Source organism: Cynoglossus semilaevis, chromosome Z (genome assembly GCF_000523025.1).
Source record: "Cynoglossus semilaevis isolate Cse_v1.0 chromosome Z, Cse_v1.0, whole genome shotgun sequence".
Taxonomy (NCBI): domain Eukaryota; kingdom Metazoa; phylum Chordata; class Actinopteri; order Pleuronectiformes; family Cynoglossidae; genus Cynoglossus; species Cynoglossus semilaevis.
In genome coordinates, this window is record NC_024328.1 from 90,701 (window position 1) to 113,604 (window position 22,904).

The 22,904-nt window shown below is 38.5% G+C and overlaps 3 protein-coding genes across 3 annotated transcripts in view; 1 reads left to right on the forward strand and 2 right to left on the reverse strand.

Annotated features, from left to right (window-relative positions):
• Positions 1–57: 57 nt before the first annotated feature.
• pes (pescadillo) lies at positions 58–8,283 on the reverse strand. The gene is made up of 15 exons (XM_008335516.2): positions 8,115–8,283; positions 7,833–7,912; positions 6,934–7,087; positions 6,701–6,810; positions 6,361–6,532; positions 6,065–6,154; positions 5,825–5,941; positions 4,421–4,498; positions 3,561–3,650; positions 1,884–2,014; positions 1,674–1,799; positions 1,392–1,576; positions 1,031–1,191; positions 778–945; positions 58–544 (listed from the first exon to the last, which is right to left on the reverse strand). The coding sequence occupies exons 1-15, from the start codon at positions 8,136–8,138 to the stop codon at positions 473–475; spliced, it is 1,758 nt and encodes a 585-aa protein (XP_008333738.1). The 5' UTR covers positions 8,139–8,283; the 3' UTR covers positions 58–472.
• Positions 8,284–8,906: 623 nt separating this feature from the next.
• Positions 8,907–13,735, forward strand: p2rx2 (purinergic receptor P2X, ligand-gated ion channel, 2). The gene is made up of 12 exons (XM_008335517.3): positions 8,907–9,172; positions 9,576–9,711; positions 9,826–9,897; positions 9,994–10,069; positions 10,154–10,250; positions 10,786–10,866; positions 10,951–11,104; positions 11,182–11,312; positions 11,406–11,496; positions 11,852–11,917; positions 12,010–12,087; positions 12,804–13,735. The coding sequence occupies exons 1-12, from the start codon at positions 9,006–9,008 to the stop codon at positions 12,900–12,902; spliced, it is 1,248 nt and encodes a 415-aa protein (XP_008333739.1). The 5' UTR covers positions 8,907–9,005; the 3' UTR covers positions 12,903–13,735.
• An 843-nt stretch (positions 13,736–14,578) lies between these two features.
• The window catches only part of pole (polymerase (DNA directed), epsilon), a 16,224-nt gene continuing 7,898 nt past the window's right edge, over positions 14,579–22,904 (reverse strand). Inside the window, exons 26-48 of the mRNA XM_008335518.3 lie at positions 22,394–22,496; positions 22,206–22,286; positions 21,988–22,110; positions 21,492–21,701; positions 21,038–21,250; positions 20,807–20,950; positions 20,550–20,690; positions 19,824–19,977; positions 19,598–19,704; positions 19,323–19,499; positions 19,008–19,231; positions 18,702–18,922; positions 18,411–18,615; positions 17,949–18,122; positions 17,492–17,617; positions 16,796–16,928; positions 16,293–16,482; positions 16,069–16,200; positions 15,683–15,876; positions 15,388–15,588; positions 15,182–15,307; positions 14,956–15,045; positions 14,579–14,835 (exon numbers count right to left, since the gene is read on the reverse strand). Coding sequence (XP_008333740.1) covers positions 14,710–14,835; positions 14,956–15,045; positions 15,182–15,307; positions 15,388–15,588; positions 15,683–15,876; positions 16,069–16,200; positions 16,293–16,482; positions 16,796–16,928; positions 17,492–17,617; positions 17,949–18,122; positions 18,411–18,615; positions 18,702–18,922; positions 19,008–19,231; positions 19,323–19,499; positions 19,598–19,704; positions 19,824–19,977; positions 20,550–20,690; positions 20,807–20,950; positions 21,038–21,250; positions 21,492–21,701; positions 21,988–22,110; positions 22,206–22,286; positions 22,394–22,496 — 3,595 coding nt within the window. The 3' untranslated portion in view covers positions 14,579–14,709. The remainder of the gene's footprint in view (positions 14,836–14,955; positions 15,046–15,181; positions 15,308–15,387; positions 15,589–15,682; positions 15,877–16,068; positions 16,201–16,292; positions 16,483–16,795; positions 16,929–17,491; positions 17,618–17,948; positions 18,123–18,410; positions 18,616–18,701; positions 18,923–19,007; positions 19,232–19,322; positions 19,500–19,597; positions 19,705–19,823; positions 19,978–20,549; positions 20,691–20,806; positions 20,951–21,037; positions 21,251–21,491; positions 21,702–21,987; positions 22,111–22,205; positions 22,287–22,393; positions 22,497–22,904) is intronic.

Genomic DNA, 22,904 nt, shown 5'->3' on the forward strand with positions numbered 1-22,904 from the left:
ACTAAATTTGTGAACCTCCCAGATTGTTGATTTGTTCATATTTATCAAGTCAGTGACTGATGTACCAATCTTAGATTTTATTACCCTTTCAAGCAGTAAAACAACTTTTATGGAAACATAATCCTCACCTATGTGGTGAGTGCAGGAAGAAACAAAAACAGCCTTGAAAAAGTCCAGAGTTCATCTCAATATTGCAAGATTACATAACAGCATGGACACATTTGTTCTCCACTAAAAATGCATACCATTTGACAGATTTTGAAAGCATAGTGTGTGCTTAAGGTGTGAAGTGTATAACAGCTGAGCAACAGCTATTAACAAACATGGCATTAAGTCACCTTATCATTAATTACACAATTAGTGAGGCCAAGTCAGAGGTTATGATGACCATATCACTGGGCTCCACGGCGTTCCATGACACGTTAGCCTCCTAATCATAAATACATATTTTAAAGGTGACACCTTCACATGTTTATTTTCGTGCCTTCTTCTTTGCTTTTTCTGCATCGTCAAAGGCCTTCCTCTTGGCAGCCAACTTGTTAGCCTGTGGTAGAAAGACATGAATGCAGTTATTAAACAGGTGCTGGGCCCCTTTACCAGTTCACTGAACTCACAGGGTAATCACTAGGTTTCCATGTTCCACCAAGACAAACTCACAAAACAGTTAATTATCGTTAGCGCCACATAATAGAAATATAATGAAAAGACAGTTGAGAACGTTATCACCTGGCAAACATCTTCTCATAAAACTATAATCAATAGCAGAACTACACAAACCTCTCGGGTTTTCCGCTTTTTCCCAAACATGATCTTGTCGTAGAGGTACTTCTCCTTCTTCTTCATCATCATAATGGCGAGACGTTTCTCTTCTGCTTTCTCCTCTTGCTCTACACGAACTACATTTTCTACCTTCACTCTTCCTGGTGTCACCTTGACCTGCAGAGACTGAGAAAAGAAGTTTGAGTTAAACGGAGGAAACAGATGATCATAAAATCAGGAGAAGGAAAAACAAAGTCAAGAAATCTCTTACTTTGCCCTGAGATCTTTGCTCTTCCATTTTCTTCAGGTTCTCCTCTTCTTCCTCCTCTTCTTCTTCTTCTTCTTCTTCCTCCTCATCATTGTCATTTTCATCCTCCTCTTCCTCACCATCGTCCTCCTCCTCGTCTTCATCACCGGCCTCTTGGTCATGGGCTGATAGGGCAGAAAGAAATAGATTATCTGTTTTGAATTTTGACTTTGCATTTCTACTTGAAAATCAAGCCTAACACATCATGGCTCAGGTGCATTTATCCACCAATAAGGCATTTACTGCTGTTCTAGTCAGTGACCTGTTAAAGTATGACCCTGTTTTTATCACTGATACAGAGGATATAAAATGAAAGAAATCACACCAGGTATTTCTCCTCGTTGTAAAGCCATGATCTTCAGTTTTTCAGGTGGCACGTAGTCGCCTTCCTTCTCCTCCACAAATGGAGATAGGTGAGGGGGAAGCGTCACTCCAATGAAGTAGTCTTCAACTGGCAGGAGCATTTTGGCATTGATACAGTCATAAACCCACTGAGGTTGTAGGTAGTATCTAAGGATAAGAAAGGTTATGATATTAGTCTCCTATTATTTCAGAAATCATAGGTCACTCTGTGGAATATTCACAATGTATTTAGAATTTTCCTTACCTGTTGATGTACTGTTTGTCAGCATTGGGTCTGTCAACGATTTGATGTGTGATGGTCTCGTCCGTCACTTCATATGTGCTGCCAATGTAAATAGACTTGTCCCAGGACACCTCGCCGCCAAAACATCTAGGTGATGCAACCACAGACAGGATGTTAAAAAAAGGCTTGGCACCAGTTACAGAGACTGTATCTGCAGCAGAGTTGGCTCACCTAATGACAAAGGCCAGTGATTCTCTGGGTACCTCCCTGTTCAGGAAAAACTTGAGGCCTTCAAAAAGCTTTCTCTGAGCTTCCTGTTTTTTCTGCTCTTGTTCTCGTGCCTCCATATTTTCGATGTCTTCCTAAAAAGGTATCATAGGGGAGACTTAAATCATTTGGGTTTCACACAATAACATGGAGATGCTGACAAAACTGGCAACTGTCAAATCTACAACACTTCACACCTTTATATTTATCCTAATTATTTCTGCTTGCAAACTTGTTTGTCAAGTGCGCAGGATGGGATTATATAGTTGACCAATCTTGTTATAAAAAACATCTTGCCGTTATTGCAAGTTCTAACAATGGTTGGTGGATTCTTAGAAAAGACTCGTGGGTGGAGCCGATGATGGACAACAGTCAACAACCCGAGGCAGAAAAGTTCAGTGGGGTATTTCCTCAAGGTGAAACACGCCTTGGTCTTGGCAACAGTAATCCCCAGTCTCACACTTCTGTAAGCTTGTACTTCTATGAACATATAACCTCTCACCTTTACCCCATGAGGTTAATTAGCCACACAGATCATATTATTAGAGAAACAAGCCAAGATAACACAAGAAGCTGCAGGTCTCACAATTCCTGCAAATGTTCCACACGCACAGACCATGCTTCAAGGTCTGTATAATGATTGACTCACTCCACAAATGCTATGACTGCACAACCAAACTGTGGGAATGTAATTGAAGTGTAAAGGGTGGGTTTAATGTGGGTTGGGGGAGTTTGCTGCTCTGTTCTTTTCCATAAACCAACACAGAAGATGCAATAATCATTCACATAAACCTTATGTGATGAACCCAAACTCATTTGACAGAACTGAATTGAATCTACCTGCTGGAACACTAACACAGTCATGGAAGTAAAACTGTACACTATATAGTAAAAGTGGCACCCCATTGTTAACATCAAAGGGTGTTCAAATGAATGAATGAGAGAAAGACATCTCGCAGTGGTGAGCAGCAGAGTCAAATGAAGACCAACTGAACACTTTCAAAAAGAGAGTGCTCCTTTATTCAGAAATTTATGGCTAGACTTTTTCATCAACATGCTGTTTGCTCTCCACACACACACGGCCTCTGCAACAAAGAGAATATAATACATTTCTTCTTTTTGTAAAATCAAAACATAAGTTGTTGCTTTATTTCCATGAAATATTTTTCTAAAGAAATACACTATAGAATCCAAGTAAACATTATACTGGATGTACTGATCAATCTGTATTCATACACATAGCTGTTTTTTAGATGTGATACCATGACTTGGCTGTGAGCTGTTCCAGGATTTCCATTAGCCACATTACAACACGTGGCTGTTCCAAACTAATCCAGCTCTGAGGTCACAACACTGGCATCAACACCAGTGAGTACAAAAAACTGATGACCCTGCTTGTAAGAAACCTGAGTGGATGATAGTCAATTTCTGCCTCGTGTTTCAGTCTAACCTACACATTCACATCTGACACCTGTCTGTCTTCCACTCACTGCTCAGATTTCCATTTGAAACCGAGGTTTTTGTTACACCGTCTTTGTTTAAAAAGCAGCTAGGTTTTACTGATGCAGTTTGCTTTGACGACACAATGAGTGGCATACTCAATACTCAAGTGGCATACCCAATGAAAAATGGTTTTCTTACCCCTTCAACAGGAAACTGGTCGAGTTGAGCCTCTTCCTCCTCCGCTGAAGAAACCACCCGTGCCAGGCTGGCACTCAGAGCCGACAGTTTCTGCACACAAAAAAACAAAACAACATTGTCAATATTCTATGTATGTAAATGCCAACTCCCTTTATCCTGACTTTGACCAGTGCATTGTGGGTATACTGGGAGCAAGGTGCTTTGCCCAGGGACATATCTACACACAACTGGATTGAAACACATTCCATCTAGGTTGGAGACAAACTCCCTGCTCACTGAGCTCTGCGGGTAGTTGGTTATGCTGTGTCATGCTGCATGCCTCCAGCCTGTATGATGTACTGCAGAAAAGTCAACGTGCTGAGGTAAAGACAGTTGTAGACAAACTGTCACACATGAATACTGCAATTAAACAGTGTAAACAATACTCTGATCTGGATTGATGTGTGATTTCAAGATATCCACATCACATTTACGCTCATGAAAGAGTTCCTTTCATTACAGAAACACTGTAAAACATGGTTTGTGTCTGTGGAAGAAGTTCTTCCCACCTTCACCTAGTCTAAATAGGGACCTTCCACAACCAATGTTTTTAGGCACATAGCACCACCTACTGTACCATAGTGTGTAGTCTCACAATGACCAGTGACATTTTGAACACACTGCTCCTTACACCTTGACACACAACTCAATTTTTATTTTAACCAATGTGAATTGTCAAGCATTTGTATCAATTTTTAAATGATTCATGATGCATTGTTGTACTTTCAAACAACACTGTAGAAATAAGGTTGTAATTAAGCAGATATTTTTTCATCTCTGACAAACGTTTACCCAAACCACCGAAGACAAAGACAACTCACCTCCATATAGCTTTCTGAGTTCATTGCGTAGTCTTCCTCATCCTCTTCTCTCAGCTCCGCCTCTGATTTACTGTCCAGCTGCAGGAGGATTTGCCAACAGGTTAATAAAAAAACTATTAACCATAAGTATTTACCAATTTGCATATTTCTGACAATTAATAAAAGTACAAAATGCTGGAAAGCAAAGTTGAAACTGATTGGCAGAATGAAGGGCACTGGATATTCAATAACTCCACCATCCATCCATTTGTCATTACTTAAATACACAGTACATTTATGTTTTCTTTTACACACACACGAACGAGCCGTAGCTTAAAATACCGTATTTTCCGCACTATAAGGCGCACCTAAAATCAGAAATTTTTTTCAAAAGCTGACTATGCGCCTTATAATCCGGTACGCCTTATATATGGATCAATATTGAGCTGCGACAGGTCTCGCAACTTACGGTAAGCAGCCACCGACTCCATTTTTCCCTGTAGAAGAAGAAGTGCGCGGTGCATGCTGGGATATATTAAACAGCGATTCATTTTCATTTGTGTGTTTGTGTAAAGACCCTGAAATGGCTCCTATTAAGAGACACGCTTACAACGCAGAGTTTATACTCAAGGCGATCAGTCACGCAGTAGAACACGGAAATAGAGCAGCAGCAAGAGAGTTTAACGTTAATGAATCGATGGTGCGGAAGTGGAGGAAGCATGAGGATGAGCTGCGCCAGGTAAAGAAGACTAAACAAAGTTTCCGTGGCAATAAAGCGAGATGGTTACAGTTAGAGGACACATATTGTTATTGTTTTTGCACATTACGAGTGTCACTATATTGTGATTGCACTAACGTTTAATTTACCGTAACAGTATCAGACTGTTTTTTGCGTGTTGACTGAATGGAGGAAAAGTAAAATGTTATACCTTGCTGTTGTTAAAAGATGTTAAAGATGTGTCACGAAAATGCTAATGCTTTACCTCAGAGAAAATAATAAAACAGCTGTTTATTCATTTTGGGAGTGAATGGAGTTGTGGAAAGCTTGTTTGTAATCTATTAATAAAGTTTGACTGACCTATCTGACTGTTTTGTTGACATTCCCTTTAGCGCGGCACCATCTAATGGTTGCATAACGTAACTACAGCCTCTACTGTAGCGCCTTATAATGCGGTGCGCCTTATATATGGAAAAAGTTTTAAAATATGTCATTCATTGAAGGTGGCCTTATAGTGCGGAAAATACGGTACTTAGTCTCAACATGAATGATTTAGGCACAAAAGCATTTGAGAACAAGTAAAACTGTCACTGTCCAGAATTCTAGAAAATTGATTTTTTTTTTTTAAATCTTTTAATACACAAATCATACTAACTCTAAACTGGAAAGCTGAGGGAGTAAATAATGTGTTTCATAGCCCAAAATACCTTTGGTGGGTAGATGACGTTGAGGGAATGGTACAATCTGAAGTTGATAAAACCCAGCAGTGTGGTGTACAGCTCTGTGAAAGTGGCCATGACTCTGTAGTCAACATCTGTTGGGTGCTAAAATGACAAAAACAGAGTTAATTATTTATAAAAACCTATCCATAAAGTACACGGATCAAGAACACAAAACACTTTATTGGCTTAAAAACCAAAGGCTTCATGTCGTCACTCTGCACTTACATCATGAGAGAACTGATATGGCACCAGCCATGTGATGAGCTGTCCCATCACCTCTGCTTGATAATATATTCCCTTGATTGAGAGAAAAACCTATTAAGAAAAACAAATGTGTTAAATGAATGTCAACAAGTCAAGAGATCACATCAACAAGGAACTTTAGATTTAACCTTCTACAAATTGGTGTAAATCATCATACAGTGTTGAGCATTAAAACCTAGCATGTGTGCAATGTTTTTTTTCATTTGGTGGCACACCCAGCAGACTTCATACCCCTGTGTCTCATAAATAGACATCACCTTTCTCAGAGCACGAGCTGCAACAACATAGTTCATCCACTCCACTGTAAGACGTTTACATAAATGGATTGTCTGCACGTGACATTTTCCTGTTCGTGCAAAGGTGGAGAAGAGGAAGCACATGCAGAGGGCGTCGTCAATGTCACGCAATGCATCAATAAAGGACGGGTATCTGTTAGACAAAGACAGAAAAAATAAAAATTGATTAAACCAGTTTATTTATAAAGGTACAATGTATCAAAAATGTCTACGTTCGTCATTGACAGATTTTTATGTGGGGAGATCATCAAATAAGGACTATAGCGCCCCTCAGTGTTAAATGTATATATTAAAAACTCACCTTTCTTTGATGATGTGGTCCAGTTTGTAAGTGGGCTTGTTTTCTTTCAGTCTCTCAACTGTAGACCACTCTGTTTTTCCATATGCCTTCTTAAGTTTGCGAACAAATACCTTTGTAAAATAAAATACATTTTTTAGGATTTTAAGGTTTAAAACTTGATGACTAATAATAAATATTAAATGAAGTCTGGGTATTGTTTTACTTTTCTATATTTTAAATTAACCACAAATCACCTTGTATTCTCTGAACTTGCCAACAATTGGTTCATGCAGAAGAAAGCGAATGTCCTTGAGCATGTAGAAGGTCCTTGGAGCAGTGGAGCCTTTGTTCACCTTCTTCTTGTGCTTGGGTTCGTGAGGGTAAATGCCTTTGAGAATGCATAATCGCCTGAAATATTGAGATCAAAATTAACATGTATTTACATCCAGGTCAACCGGTGTTCTGATCATTCCATAAGTTAAGAAGCATGTTTATTATGAGGCAGCAATTTTTGATGAGCATATGACAGCACTGCTGCCATTATTGGTTTTTTGAGTAGCTTTTCTTTGGCATTTTGGCGCACTATATTTATAAACACTAAAAGCTTAAACTGACAACTGTTAAGTGGTTGCTTCTTTGGTTTTATTCTGTTGTAGTAGTTGTTTGTTTACAACCAGGGAATTAGGAATATCCACAACAAAGGTGGATAAGTGATTGGTCAGTAGCAAGGTGTAAAGTGTCATAAATAAATGATCTCAGAAAGTCAACATTATTGTTACATAATTGTTACATTGTTACATAAAACAACAAGTCTCTGGATGACGCAGCGCCATATTCCATTTATACTGCGTGTCAAGGGATCCTAGTAATCTAAAGTCAGCTGATGACAACATAACCAATCGTTTCTTTGGAGCAGCAAATGTTGAAACCACGTGAAAAAGCTGTTTGCTGTCTGTTTAAACACGGTAATTTCTGTGTAATAAAATTAAATATTGAGTGTTTATATCGAAGCTTTTTCCAACGCGGTGCGCACGTGTCCACTACTACTGAGAGACCAAGCACAATGTTAATCCCTAGAAGGGCATATACTTAATTAATGTACGTATGTATTTTTCATATAGAGCCTGTTGCGGATCAGAGCCATATCTTTCACCTGAAATCTGGGAGGCTCAGCTGTAACTTCTTCCGAGCTTTATTTCTGGTGATGTAGTTGGTGGCGGCGCCCCTCTCGTACTGAAAAAAAAGTACATAGGCTAGTGTTACCATAACAAAACAACAACTGACCTGGGTTATTTCATGTAAATATCACAATATGTTGTTCTATGTTTTGTCAACGTGCCTATTTAAGAAATAAACTACGACTAGCTTTGTTTGCTAACAAGGCTGCTAGCTTTGGTGATTTTAAGTCATGCATTAGACAAAAAGCAGCAAATACCTTCTTTTTCTGAAGACCTCCCATTTATAACAACGATTCCGACTTTTTAAGCAAGTTTACAAATGTTGACCCCTTTGGAAAATATGTACTTCTCCGGTGTGCGCAGCGTTAGCTGTAACCACAAGCAGATGCACGTGTAGCTTGATGTGCTCAAAGGAGGCGGAGCAGTAAGAAGGACCTACGGGTAACCCAATTGTTTGCCTGACTAAAAAATGATGTGCTACCAAAGAAAAATATTTATCAAACAAATTTGATAAAACGATTGTTTCAATAAGTACCTTGTAAAATTTGTGTTAACTATTGTGTGTGTATGTTCCTTCTCTATTGGCCAAAATGAAAAACGGTGTGTAGTATATTTTACTAGGAGTATACTTTACCTACATTTTATCTGTTTTTTCCAATACCTAGGAATTTTATTATGGTGGTCACCATGTGGACTCATATTTTTACTTAGTTTACAGCAGACAACGAAATACCTTTACTTTTTAACAGTATGAATAAAATATATTTTGTGCTTTGAGAGTAATTGAAAGGTAATATTTAATTGACAATCATAATATTGGTTTAATATTTGATATCTAAAAGATATAATAAAAACATCGAATTTATTTAGGGTCAAAGTTTAGATAGATGTAGATCTTGTGCAGTTAGCACCATGTTTGTAGCTCTTGAATTATTAACTGTCAGAAACAGTGAAAAACAAAATGAAAGATTCAACCCCACCCCATTGTCCTCTTCCACCACCCCTGCTGCTACCAGAGATGCTTGGAAGAGATGCAGACAAGAGCTGAGACAGAGCACAGAGAAACAGGATAAAAGACTAAAAAGAAATTAAAGCAGAAGTCTAATTGAAAAATATTGAATTTATAGTTCAGAAAAAAAATCTTAAGCATGTGTGAAATACTTCAAACCTTCATGATGGGACTGCGGGAGTTTTTAAAGGATTATTTTCTTGGCTTCTGGGACTATGAGACACCAAAGGTGATGGTGGTTAAAAACAGAACTCTTGGAGTCATTTACAGGAGTGTGCAGTTTCTTGTGATCACCTATTTCATCTGGTAAGAACGACGTTTCTCTAACTGCATGCTTACCACATTTGGTGATGTCTAGATTTGCAAACATACACGGTTAAAATACATTTTGGAAATTGATGAAATGTAGACAAATATCTTTGGGTTTTTTTTGTATAGAAAAGGTCATTTTGATGAGACCAAACACTTTTCAAAATTAAATCAATAAATAAATAAAAAATCAGACATCATCTGATCCCAAAGGAGTTGTGTTAGAAATAAAATTATCAAATTATCTTCTGATATGTAACTGTAGTATTACCATCTTCTGTGTCTTCAGATTCAGTTAAAATATCTTAACTGAGACCAGTGACATTTGATATCCTTATTAAAAAAATTACATCAATGCAGAAAATATGATATTGTCTCTGCCTGTGCTATCTTTCTGAAGGTATGTCTTCATAAGTCAGAAAGCGTACCAGGAGAGTGAAACCCGTCCAGAGAGCTCTGTGTACACACGCATGAAAGGCATAGCGGTTCATGGTGATGATATCCTGGACACTGTGGAGTACGCTCGACCTCCCGAGGTGGGGCAACTGGAAAAGCAGATTCATGTAGAAATGTTCCTGAAAAATTATCAGTGTTTATTTTCTGCTGTTATAAATGTCCTTAGAAGTGATTTTGGCATTTTCTTCATTTAGGGTGGTGATGTCATCAGTACTATACTGAGACGGGAAGTCACGTATGACCAGATGCATGGCACTTGTGCAGAGGTGCGAGTCCAAACACGTTTAATGTGCAGAACTTTTCTAAAGTAATTTTCCCAAACAAAGATTTTTTTTTTAAATTAATGTTTTATTTCCTTTCAGCATTTCAAAGTTGCCAAAGCCAACTGTACTAAAGATTCTGACTGTATCCAGGGGGAAGTCAACTTTGATGGCCATGGTAAAGATTTAGTATCAGATATTTTACACAATTTAGTTTGTGTTTTTATATTGGCCTCTTCTCACCTCTCATTCAATGTAATAGGCAGAAGAACCGGCAGATGTGTGCAGTACTATAATCACACTTTCAGAACATGTGAGGTACAAAGTTGGTGTCCTATCGAGGAGTTCGCTGTTGTACGGTAAAGCTGACAATTCATAATGACTACAGCCTTAGTAAGAAAAAGATTCAGAGATAGATAATACATATTGTCAGTGCATCTTAAGGGTAAAGTTTTTTTTTTCTTTAAAGAGGTACTTGTCTTTTAACTCAACACTCCTTTCTTAATGTGTAGGAAAACAAAAAAATACTTAATTATCTGAAAAACACAGAAGATATTCAGTTTGTCTGCTGCAGACTGAATTAAATAATAAGTGATTCTTAAATAAACCACAATCCCTGTGTAAAAACATCTCATTCTGGGTTATTAATTCCTAACCTTCCTAAATTCTAGATTAGTCTACACTCAGTGTAATGTATGTAATATTATTTAAATGACAGTTTAATTCTACCACTTAGGCCTAAACATGAAATTAGGCTTAAACATAATTCAATGTAACTTTTTTATTTATTTATTTATTTTTTATGCATGTGGTTCTGAAAATAAGACTATAGATTGATGTACAATATACAGAGGCAAAAATCTAGTTAACACGTGTGATTTGTGTCATGTACAGTGAACCAGCATTAGTGGAGGCCATTAACTTCACCGTATTTATCAGGAACTCCATTCACTTCCCCAGATTTAAAGTTTTGAGGTACAGTGTATACAACACAACTCTAGGCTCGTTGTGGTTTTTGCAGAGACTCAGATGATTATTTTCCTTTTTTTCCATTGGCAGGGGAAATATAAAAGATGCCTCAAATAAACGGAACCTGCACAAGTATCTCAGTAAGTGTCATTATGATGAAGAGAAGGAGCCTTACTGTCCAAACTTTCGCCTGGGCTACATCGCACACAAGGCCAGAGAAAATTTTAGCGAACTCTGCAAAACTGTAAGCACAGTAAGATCCTGAAATTCTGTATTGTAGGATAGGAAAATAATAATTTCATAATTATTCTTTTTACTTAGGGAGGTGTGATCGGGGTTTTCATCAACTGGCAGTGTAACTTGGACCTGGACCCTTCACACTGTAAACCTGCATATTCTTTCCGTCGTCTTGATGTGAGAAAGGATCAGGCCAACTCTGGATATTATTACAGGTGACCTCCAGTGGCCAACAGTGACCCTTTTGACTAATCTATATTTCAGTATTTACCATCTTTAAAACTGTGATTTATGAGTACTTTTTTCAGATTTGCCAAATATTACAGTAGGGAAGGAGTAGAGTCTCGGACACTTATTAAAGCCTACGGCATCAGACTGGACATCATAGTACATGGACATGTAAGTGGACACTTAATACACAATATTCAAGTGGTTCTCAAAATGCAGGGTTGTCCCCCAAGGGTGAGGGGGCATAACGCTGTTGTTGAGGGGATGCAGCAGGTTAAATTAATTCCATTTTATTGTGTAACAGTGGGTAAAATACACTTTTTTGCAACTATATTTCGTTTGTTTAATGTGAATAGCAGTTAGTGAGAAGTATTACAGTTAGTTAAATAAAGTTCAATGGAGATTTCAGGCCATAGCTGTGAATGTGTTGACCAGTGCCATAAGCAGTGGAACTGCTAAAATATTCTACCTCTCCTCTTTCTGTGTTGACCTCTATGTGACAATATTTGGATTTCTTCCTCTACAGGCTGGTAAATTCAGTCCCATCCCAACCATCATCAGTACAGTGACTGCAATGACGTCAGTTGGAATTGTGAGAATCATCATTTACTCTTTATCTTTAGACTTTGAACTGAAAGATTAATATGTTAATGTTATATATTTCTTTTCTTTCACTTCTTGTAGTGCACCATTATCTGTGACTGGATTATGCTGACGTTTATTGACAAAAATGAGGTCTACAGCGACAGAAAGTTTGATGAGGTGAGCAAAGGTCAAAATGTGTTCCGTTGTTAATCAGCTGTGGTCATATTACAGCCTGGTTATTATTGGTTATCACTTGGTTAAACATCTGATAAGATGTAACAGCATGGTTAGTTTTTGGTTAAAAAAAACAAACAAAACTAGGTCAAAGTAACTGTAAAAAATAAAATGGCATTTTATCTGTAAAGGTTTATGTTCTCATATTATATAATAGTGAATTTAATTCAATATAGTTCCTAGACATATAAATTCAGTTCATCAAAATGACACATAGCCACAGCTTACCACATAAGATCTAAAGTGGAATGGCTGCTCAAAACAAAAGGTCAAAGGTTTGATTTCACCCATTTGTCTACATTTTCTTGGACTAGACACTTTACCAATGAAACGTGGTGGAAGTTATATGTGTGCCCATAAAACCTGATTGAAATCCCAAAGTCAAAAAGAGTATAAAGAGTAAAATTTGTAAATGCTCGGAATGGTCATTGAGATTGAAAAGCATTATAAAATCAAAAGGTATTTCACATTTAAATAAAATATTTTGCTACAAACAAGATCATTCATGGTCATCCTACAGTTATTTTTATTGCTCTAGAAATAGATTTAGACAGACTTGTATTGTCATTCCAAAAGAACAAAAGTTTTACAAATATTGTTTTTTGATTAATATCAAAATATATTAACAACAGGTTAAAATTATTATTTGCTCTCTACAGGTTCACAAGGAACCCACGGCACCCATTCCTACGGAGCTCAGCTTCATCAACAGTTTTGGCTCGAACCATTCTGACCTGTCAGACGGTGTTCCACTGTGATGTCATCGAATATGCAGGTTTACAGTCGACACCTCCATCTAAGTCAGGTGTGTGTGGACTGGATAATACCAGCTGACAAACATGAACGTGTCTGGACTTTCTTTGGCAGCCTTCTTGACAACGGTGACATTAAATACACTGATAAATACAATGACAGAAGGAACAGCTCTGGACCCATTTACTGACTCAGATCTGGATGTACCTTCACTGTTGGACAGTGACAATCAACTTGAGTAAAGAAAACTATAGTCCACTCATACTCTATACTTTTTGCCATATATTGCACATATTCAGCCTAACAATAAATACCTTCATGACTTCACTGTCACAGCATCCCATGGAAGAAAACTTACACAATTCTGAATCTTTTCCTTCTTCTTTTGCCCCGATGTTGACATAATGAGATGTGACAAGAGGAGGAAATGGCCACAAAATGCACAAGAGAGCAGTGAGCTGTAATCCAATAACACTGACATTTCCTGTAAAAGGGTTTCTTTAATAAGATTGCGGTGAGTGTGAATCCATCTAAAGGCCTGAGTGCAGCGCAGTTGTCAGTGGTGGAAAAATACATATGACATAGTAATGATTGATGTTTGACATGATGAATGGAGAGAAGCAACATGTCTGCTTGGATATCATGTGGAACATCAAAATATGTATGACATTTGTTAAGAAAGACTTCAGCATTACATCAGTCTCTTCACATCATGAAGAACTTTGCTTTAAATATTTTGAGTAATTAACAGAGATTTAAAAAGGGATTTTCATCACAGACCCTTTGAATACTGCCCTTATTTGCACTAACCCTGATCCTCCAGAACAGCAAAAACCAATATGAACCACCACAGAGCCTAATCCAATTGTTCCTCAGCTCAAAGTCTTAAATGTAATTACTCAACTGGCAAATGTCCATCCACAGGCAAGTGAGTCAGCCGTGGGCCAATGAGGTTAAAGAGATGGAGTGGCGATAGCATGAGTTAAGATTACTTTGATCTAAACATGCTTGCATTTAAAACATGTTTATTTTATACTTATACTAAAGAAAAATAATTTTTAAAAAAGTGTAATCTCTTATTGAACAAAATATATTGAGGTAAAAAGTACTTGTACTTAACAGTATATGTGTCTAAATATAAACAAAAGGGAATGCCGTTATATAATTAGATTTAACAGCAACCTTTATATATTAAAATACCTCTGAGGAACATATGTTTGAAAGTTAAAAAGGTTTAGAAAAAAATGTATTATTAGAGATTTAATTTACTTATATAAAATACACCAAAAATGAACACAAGAAACAAATACTTCTTTTGCATAATTCTAGGAACTACTGATTGGTTAAAATGTATCTCTCTGAGTAAGACTGATACACTACATACGGCCTGTTTCATTGACGTCATCATTTTACATGACTGTCAGACAAAACGATTGATGGGTTTAAAGATTGAAATAAACAGCATCTAATTTTGACCATTGATGATATGGTTAAGTCTACTGAGCAACAGATGATGTGTTGATGCTGCGTCCACGGACGGACACATGAACAGCAGGAGGGAAGGACATAAGGGACGCACGCTCAAGACAATTAGTCACTGCTGATTAACGAGGCTCTGAAGGGAAGGTTGCAATTAAAAAAAAAATATATATTTTTTTCATGACATAAGTTAAAATAAAAACCACAAGGTTTATAAACTATATTTATTAAAAATCAAAAGCTACAACCAATACACATTTTCATTGACTTTACAAAGTGAAATGAATTTAAAAAATTTGCCAAAGAGACAGCCAAAGAAGAAAAGGGTCACATTCAGTGGAGAGTCTGCTTGTTGACCTGTGGACTCATTATCATGAGCCAATCGATTGTCTCCCCCAGGAACTTCATGTTGTAGTGAGAGGCGATGTTCCGGAACACGTTCACCTGCTGAAAGAAGCTCTGAAAATACAACAAAAGAAAAAAAAAACAAAAAAACAAAACAAGACTGTGAGAACAGATTTAACCTGAAACTCCTATTCCTAATGTTACTTATAGCCTAATGTGACAGGGATATGATACCTTGGCTGAGAAAGTGGGGTCAAAGTCTCCAGCACATGCACAGTACAGGGGCATATTTGCCTCTTTTACTCCTTTACATTTGTTACATACCTGAAATGACACATACACAAGGTTTAACACCATTAACGCCCTGTTTGGTTGGTTAAATATAGAATATTAAGATACAGTAAATAATAGAAAAAGGTTCTGCCAAAACCCATTATGTTAATGAGTGTGTAAAACTGACTAGGTCCTGTAGTGTGTAGCTCATGAGCTTCTTCTGCAGACCTTCTACCAGAGCTGTCTCAATGGACTCTGTCTCATACTGAGCCTGACAGTTGGAACAGAACCACTGAGGCAGGACAGACCCATCCTGAGGAGAAGAAAATGGGGTTTCGATCAGTCTCTTTTACCAAATTCATAAGAAAAAGAAAAGTTGTCACAAGCTCCCACCTGAGCAACAGACGGGTCCTTGCAAAGGTCAAGGTCACGACAGAAATTGCAGTGATGGCAGATGACCTCTGGTAGGACGTAGGAGTGACAGGGGTCGCGGAACTGAGCGTCATCTGAGAATTCTCCCACGTCCACCAGACGCAGAAGGTCTCGCTTTAGTTTGTTCACCTGATTCACTATGTTTGAGTCCAGTGAGAGAACCTGGAGGGAAGAACATATATAAAAGTGTTCGAAAGGTTCAAGTTTGGAATGTTTGTGTTTTATTCCAACAGCAATGTAGTCATTAGGTTTATACCTGGCAGACATATTTAATAAACTCCAGCGCTGGGTTTTTCAGAGTCAGGTGGGATCCAGGAAGGATAGGGAACATCTCTGAAGGCTGAGACACACTGCGTGTACCCGTCACCTTCTTCTGAATTTTTTGAGTGATGTTGAAAAGGTTATGTGTCAGCTCGCTGGACACATACTCCTGGGAGAAGGAGATCATTCCTGCCGCAGTATGAAAAGACCACAACATGTCAGTGTGTAAAAAGAAAAAAAAAGTAATTAAAAGATTCTCTTTAAGGTTTAAGTGTAATGGACAGTAGACTGTGGTGACTGTAATAAGTGTAATGGAGAAGACTGGACTTTAGTGACTGGATCAGCAATACAATAATTTAATACAATAACCACCCATCTTACCAGGAAGAGCACTCAGGTCTCCCACTGCCTGCTGGGAAGCCTGACTGCCTCTGCGTCTCTTGATAGGTGTGGCTCCAGGAGCATTACGTCTCAGCTCCTCTTTCATACTGTGGTAAATGGCTGCGATGTAGGCTAGGGGGAGAAAAAGGAGACAGTATTGTGTAAAGATATGATGAAAACTCAAAAAGAAAATAACTGACGTGAGAAAATCTTTTTTTATTTACCTGAAACAATCATGAGGAAGTATTTCTGACAGGAGGCATTCTGGGGCAGATACTGCATTATGTTCCAATTGCTCTCAATCAGATCTTCCACCTCATCCGTTTCATCCTCTGCCTCTGCTTCGTCCTCTTCCTCATCACTGCCGTCTTCAACACCTTCTTCCTGTCCACTTTTCTTTCGTTTTTTATCTCCCTGAAAACAACCAAAAAACACAAGCGAGGAAGGGCAGATAGGTCATGCACCAGAATTATTGTGAAATGATCATTTTTTGTTCACCAGGTTTTTAGTCATTCATTCATGTTTTTAGCCTGTTTAGCTTATGATCAGAAGAATTAATTAGAATGCCAACCCTGGCAGAGCTGTTTTTTTTTTACATAGATTGTAAATGTAAAGTCACAAATGAAGCTGCTTCACATGTGTTTAAACCCATTTTGAAAAGTTTTTGCACCTAACCCTGATAATGAAGACTTAAAAGTAGATTGGTCAAAGTTTTTCTTGTCAGTACCTCTCCATACATCAGGCTGGAAGGCAGTTTCCCCTTCACACCACCATAGTTTGCAGGATCCATCCACAACAGGAACTCCCAGCATTGAGAGAAGGACAAGGACAAAGAGTGGAAGATTTCTTTGGATTGAATGCTGTAAAAAGAGTAATGTTTTATCAACTTATAGAATATAGTATCGAAATACAGTACTGTTTTGTTTTGCTGTGCGATTAGTATAATGTGCTGTTCCCTCTGTATGTTATTCCCCTAATAGAGACAATAAAACTATCTCATTTGTTGGTATTCGTGTTTTGAGGGTTTTTTGTTTTGTCTGGAGTGAATTATTCATCTGATTACAGATTAAACTAGTTGGTTTAAACTAGTTTGTAGTTTGTCTGTCTAATACACAATTTTTAGTTACTACTAATCCATTTATTATCTCCTACCAAGACGTTTACTAACAAAAGCTATTTTATTAATGCAGAATTTGTGAAAGCATTAAAGATTGATTTAGATAAAACAAATCAACAAATTTGGTGATTTTGATGAAAATACATAAATGGATCAGAATATGTTTTAAATAAAACTTCAATAGTGGCGATCTAATCACCTTTGGGTGTTTGCAGACTTGATGATAAGTTCTTACAAGTTTTTAATAACCAACATTTTCATAGCCACATTTACATTCTAGGACGCAACTGAAGTTAAATCACTAACCTGTTGGTGATGTATTCCACGTAGCCGATGCCATCATCAGTCCTCCGTTTTTTAGTGCACAGGATGATCCTGTTGAAGTTTCCGTACACCACAGTGGAACCCAGACGTTTGAACTCTGCCACCAGCCTGACAGCAGAGAAACATCATGATAAATGAAGGACAGGAAACCAACACAGTTATACATTCAAAAGAGGAGGGCAGCAAAGTAGAAGTCAATACTGTCTGATGAGGCACTAATGATGATTTAGGATTATTTATGTGTCCTGTACTTGTTTGCACTGCTTAAATAATAATACCAACAGTGAATATTAATATACAAAATATTTGAAAAGCTAATTGTTTTATAATTAATATATTCTCTAAAATATTTGACCAGCAACTGGTAGGAGTACAGTGTTTACTACATGTCTGAAAAGCCATCCAGATAATGGCAGTTAAGTCTATGTCTTTCACTCACTGTAGAAACACTTTCTTCATCATGTTGAGCAGTGTTCGGTGCAGCGCAGGGTCATAGAGCAGAGAACTTGGGGAGCGCAGCCATCGGTAGAAATGCATGACCTGGTTGTCAGCATACACGTTGTGGTACATAGTGATCTCTCTGACCCAGCCCACCACCATGCTCTTCAAGATCCTGCTCACACAACAGAGGAAACAGAAGGATGGACAAAAAAATAAAATAATAATAATAATAAAATTTAAGCCTAAGTTGGGTTATCAGGTTTTATTTCGTATATATTTGGGAGTTTCCATAGTTGCGAGTTATAGTTAAGTGTCATTTGACAGTGTATCAAACCCATGTTGAATCTTTGGGGTTTTGAAGTCAGAGTCCACATCAGGTCTGTTTACAAGTCTTGCTCTGGACTAGTAAGTAGTAAATAATCACACTCTGAACTATCCCTTCACAAGCCTGTGCACTGACCTGAAGGTGTTGGAGCACAGAGCAGTCTCATCGTAACTGGCCACAGCGCTTGCTCCCTGATTCCCTGACATCATGTCCTCCAACGACGCCTGCTGGATTACGTCGAAACTGACACCCAGACTGGCTCCGCCCTCCATGTCATTGACATGGTGCGACTGTAGAATAGTGTTCACAGCCAAACTCTGCAAATCCAGCTCCAGGCATACTAGATTCAGAAAAATATATATATTTTATTTTTCATTTGTTTGGGTTTTTCCTAGTAGTAGGGGAGATCTTTGTGTTGTCTTATACCAGTAGAGTAACTTCCAGGAGCATTGATTTCCACTGAGCCCCTGTCATCACTTTCCATGACCAGACGACTGTCGTCAGCTTCTTTTCCTCCCAGGTCAGGTCTGGCTGTGGGCGAGAGCCACAAAAGGTGGTTGTGTTTCTGTAGATGCCTCGCCAAGAACAGATCAGAGCCAAAGATGGACACATCCTGAGGCAGGTTTCCCACAGGTAAGTGATAATATCTGAAAAATATGACATAAGGCTTTATATTTTCTCACCGTGTGGGCACAGTAAAGACTGACAGAAGCTGCAGTGTGTAGCTTATACCTGGCCATGTCAAAGGCCTTCGACAGACAACTGTCCAGGTTGAGGTACTGACGGATCATGCGACGGGCACCGTGTCGTTGCCAGTCCAGCACGTTGTAATTGATCTCATCCACCACATGCACCGGAACCACAGGAAACTCCTCAAGCACTGGCATCCCTGCTGCCAATCGACGCAGCTCCCAGTTTGACTGCACAGCAATGAGAGTGGGACCTCGACGCTCATCCTGGAAATAAGAAAAAAGGTGGCGGAGGTCAAATTACACAGTACAATAACTGTGTAGTGTATGTAGTCGCTATTAAATCACATTTCTTTACCTTGTAGTTCAGCAGAATGCGCTGAATGGCACGATAAATAGCCTTGGCTTCATTTTCAGCTCGGACCTCGAAGTTGTGATTATCCGGAGGCAGAAGCTCCTCTGTCGTTTTTTCCAGGAGGGCAGTGCGTTCAGCTGTGTAGAGGTTACTCAGGTTGGGCATCTGGTTGCTGCGAACCTTAGGAAGTTGAAAAATGACAACCTGAGCATCAGGGCCTATGACTGAAAGCCAATAAAACTTAATCACATATATGTAAAGAGTTTTTTTTTTCTTACTGTGTCCAGGACAAAAACATAGGCTTTGCGCTGCGAGGGGATGAACAGACCGAACAGAGCCTTGTGGCCCTGGCTGTGATGATAAAAGTACATGTGACGAACACTTCCTGAGGAGCAAGCAAAGAAATTCTGTTCAAACCAGCCCCAATGCAGATTTACACTGTAAAATCAAGACAGATTTGGATTTCCCCTAAAGATAATTAGCAGCAGTTGAGCTTCGTCTTACCAGGTTCCAGATAACTGAACTGAGCCAGAGATCTCATCTCCAAATGCTCCAGGTCAAAAGTGTCAGCCTCCCTGCCGGCCAGATCCCTGACCACGTGTTTATTGACCATACACACACAACCAAGATGCACCAGAGCACGGAACAACAGTGGAACCTGAGAGAATAAAGAAACAAAAGAGAAATAATAAAAAAGTGTGATTTTAACAAAAAATCCAGTAATGTACTCTATTATTATAATTCTACTAACTGGAAATACCTTGGGTTAACTAATATCCACTAACATTGATGACATTCTACATTTTCTCATCAAACATCTGGACCTCAGCCCAGTTGTGGCACCTAAACAGGTTATATTGGCCAATTTTAGCAATGAATACACTTGCTCTCAAACTAAATTGATGAGGGTTTTTCTTGAATTATCAACCGTTGTCAAGCACTAGCTTCATTCTGCACATTGCTCAGGTGACTGTTTATGAGCAGCAAAACATAAACCAAAGAATGGAAAAGATTAGATCTCATAAGACAAGACAAAGCCAAATATCCTGAACAATCAACTCATAAACAGACACACAGCAGTGAGTTCAACAAATGGAAAACTTCACTGGTTTGCAAACATTTCCAACTGTCTAAAACTTATAGGATTCTGTTTCATGCCATTTGAACTTTGACCTTTATATCATTAGTGATTAAGACTTAACTTATTATTGCACAAAATCATTATGGTACCTGTGTTTCATAGACTCCTTCAATGTCAGGTGCTGACAGATCAGCATTGATCTCATTGATGTGTTCCTGGTACATGTCCTCTGGTACAGTGTACTCATATAGGTAGTACACAATGTTCGATCGGGGCAGCATACGATTCACCTGAAACCACATTATTTATTATTATAATGCCAATTTTTGTTTTCAAATTTATTTAGAAGTATTACTGTTTGAAAATGACAGTTTATATTTTTTGAAACCATTTTCTTTCATCTTACCTTTTTATAAGTAGCTCCTTCCTCTTGTTTAGGGACCTTCTGATTGACATAGAAGACACGAGGGATATTGAGCTTCATACAGTGGAGGTCATTTCCAATCACAGCCCACAGCTTGTACAGACCAGGGTGACTGGTCTCTGCAATCTTCAGATGACAAAAAACCCAAGACTTTATGAAGATCAAAATAGATGTTTGTCTGGTAATTTCAAGACAGTGATGATTTGACCCCACCTGCACAATTTGCCAGGGCATGTCCAGGATGCTGCGTGCTGTTCTACGGAGGAAATTTCCCAGGCCAGTGGTGGGACCACCTCTGATCACACCTCTACCCACAGACTGAGCTTCACCATCCAGCAGCTTCCTCTTCTTCCTCCTCTCTTTCCTCTGCCTCAGCTGCAGCTCCCACTTTTTTTTATGGTAACGGAGCCACACTAGAATCTCCTCCTGTGTTCAGAGTCACACCAGTTAAAATCTTAAGTAACACACACATTTTTTTTTAAAACATCCGTTATCTGAAATACAGATTTACCTACAAATTACAAATAATACCACCAACAAGTCGTTTCAAATATCTTCTTTTTCTGTTATCAAGTTAAGAAGTAGAATGTTGTATTTTGCATCACAAAATACATAAATGTTGACTTAGCCACACACACACACACAGTGTTTCTGTATCCTTTCCTACCCGTGTATTTCCCATAGGTGGTGGAGGTCCCAGGATCTCCCTCCAGGACTGGGTGAGCTCCATGTCCTGTGACTCTATCTGGCTCTCCTCCCCCTGAGAAACCCGCTTTCGCTTTGTGCTGATGAGGATAGCAGGCTGCAGAGGTTTGGCTGGAAGTCCAAAGTCCTCCATGTCTGCAGTCTGTCCAGGCTCCAGAGGCTGATGGGCCACCTAAGACCAAAAACCACAACCCATAAAATTCACAACAGTCACAAGAGTGGATTATTCACTTGAACTTTTTCAGGGTCATGGTCAAGAATGGGGTACCACACCCTGGTCATTTCATCATGCCACAAATAAACCACTTAGCGCTTATTCAACTATTTCATCGCAGAGTGGAATTATTTTAATAAATATTAAATTAATACAAACATAGTAGAAGGAATAAAAATCCTCTTCTGTTCAAACCGGCCCCTGTGTTGTGGTTTTGTGCAGACATGTTTTGTGGTGCACTCACCTGTCTCTTGCCTTCACAGGTGAACAATTCATTAATTTTCTTCTGCTTGTAAATGTCATTTTTCTCTAGCAGTTTTTTGTGGAGCCAGTCAGGATGTCTCACTCTGGGTACTGGGTTCTTCACCTACAAATTAAATATTAAAAAACACATTAAACATAAAGATGAGCATACATTGATGCACACACTATGAATTGTTGAAATCTCTTGTTGTTGTCTACTTGTTGCAGAGCTGCAGGTATCGTGATGATTTTCTGAATGGCACTTCCCAGCCTCTCTATGTAATAACTCCAATCAAGGATCTGCAAATGCACACAGCAGACATTTCATTAGTGGAAGAAAACATGGTTAATTCTAAAGAAAGACCAAAGTTTTTATCTCAATGTTTCGAACATCAATTTGAACTCACAGAGCGAATGTCCAAGTCATGCAGGCTGGGCATCTTCAGCCACTTACGCAGAAAATGTTTCTTCACACTGGGCTCTGCCTGGAAGATGGCCAGGGGAATGGCTCTAATGGAGAGAAACCAAAATCAGTTATTGTGGAAAGTGTAGCTTTTAACTTCTGGTAATGTGATACGTAGCCTTCTCTACACTAACATTAACGCTTAGAAACTCTTTGTTTTTCACAAAAATCTGAAAATGCATCGTGTCCAAAGCACTTTGACCCAAGTTTGTTTTTACTGTATTTAATTTGACATTTTGTTAACATGGTATGTAGTGTGAAAACATTTTATTTTGTGTTTGTGACTTTTTTGTGGGGAGTAAAAGCCTTGACTTTCCAACAAGAGAGTTCATCATAGCACTCTGACTCTGTTAGGTTTTATGAAATAAAAAGTTTTCTGAATGCAGTTTTTTCAAATGTAAACTCCTTGGTTTAACCATCTTTACTTTGTGTCTTTCTTCACTCTTTAAATATAG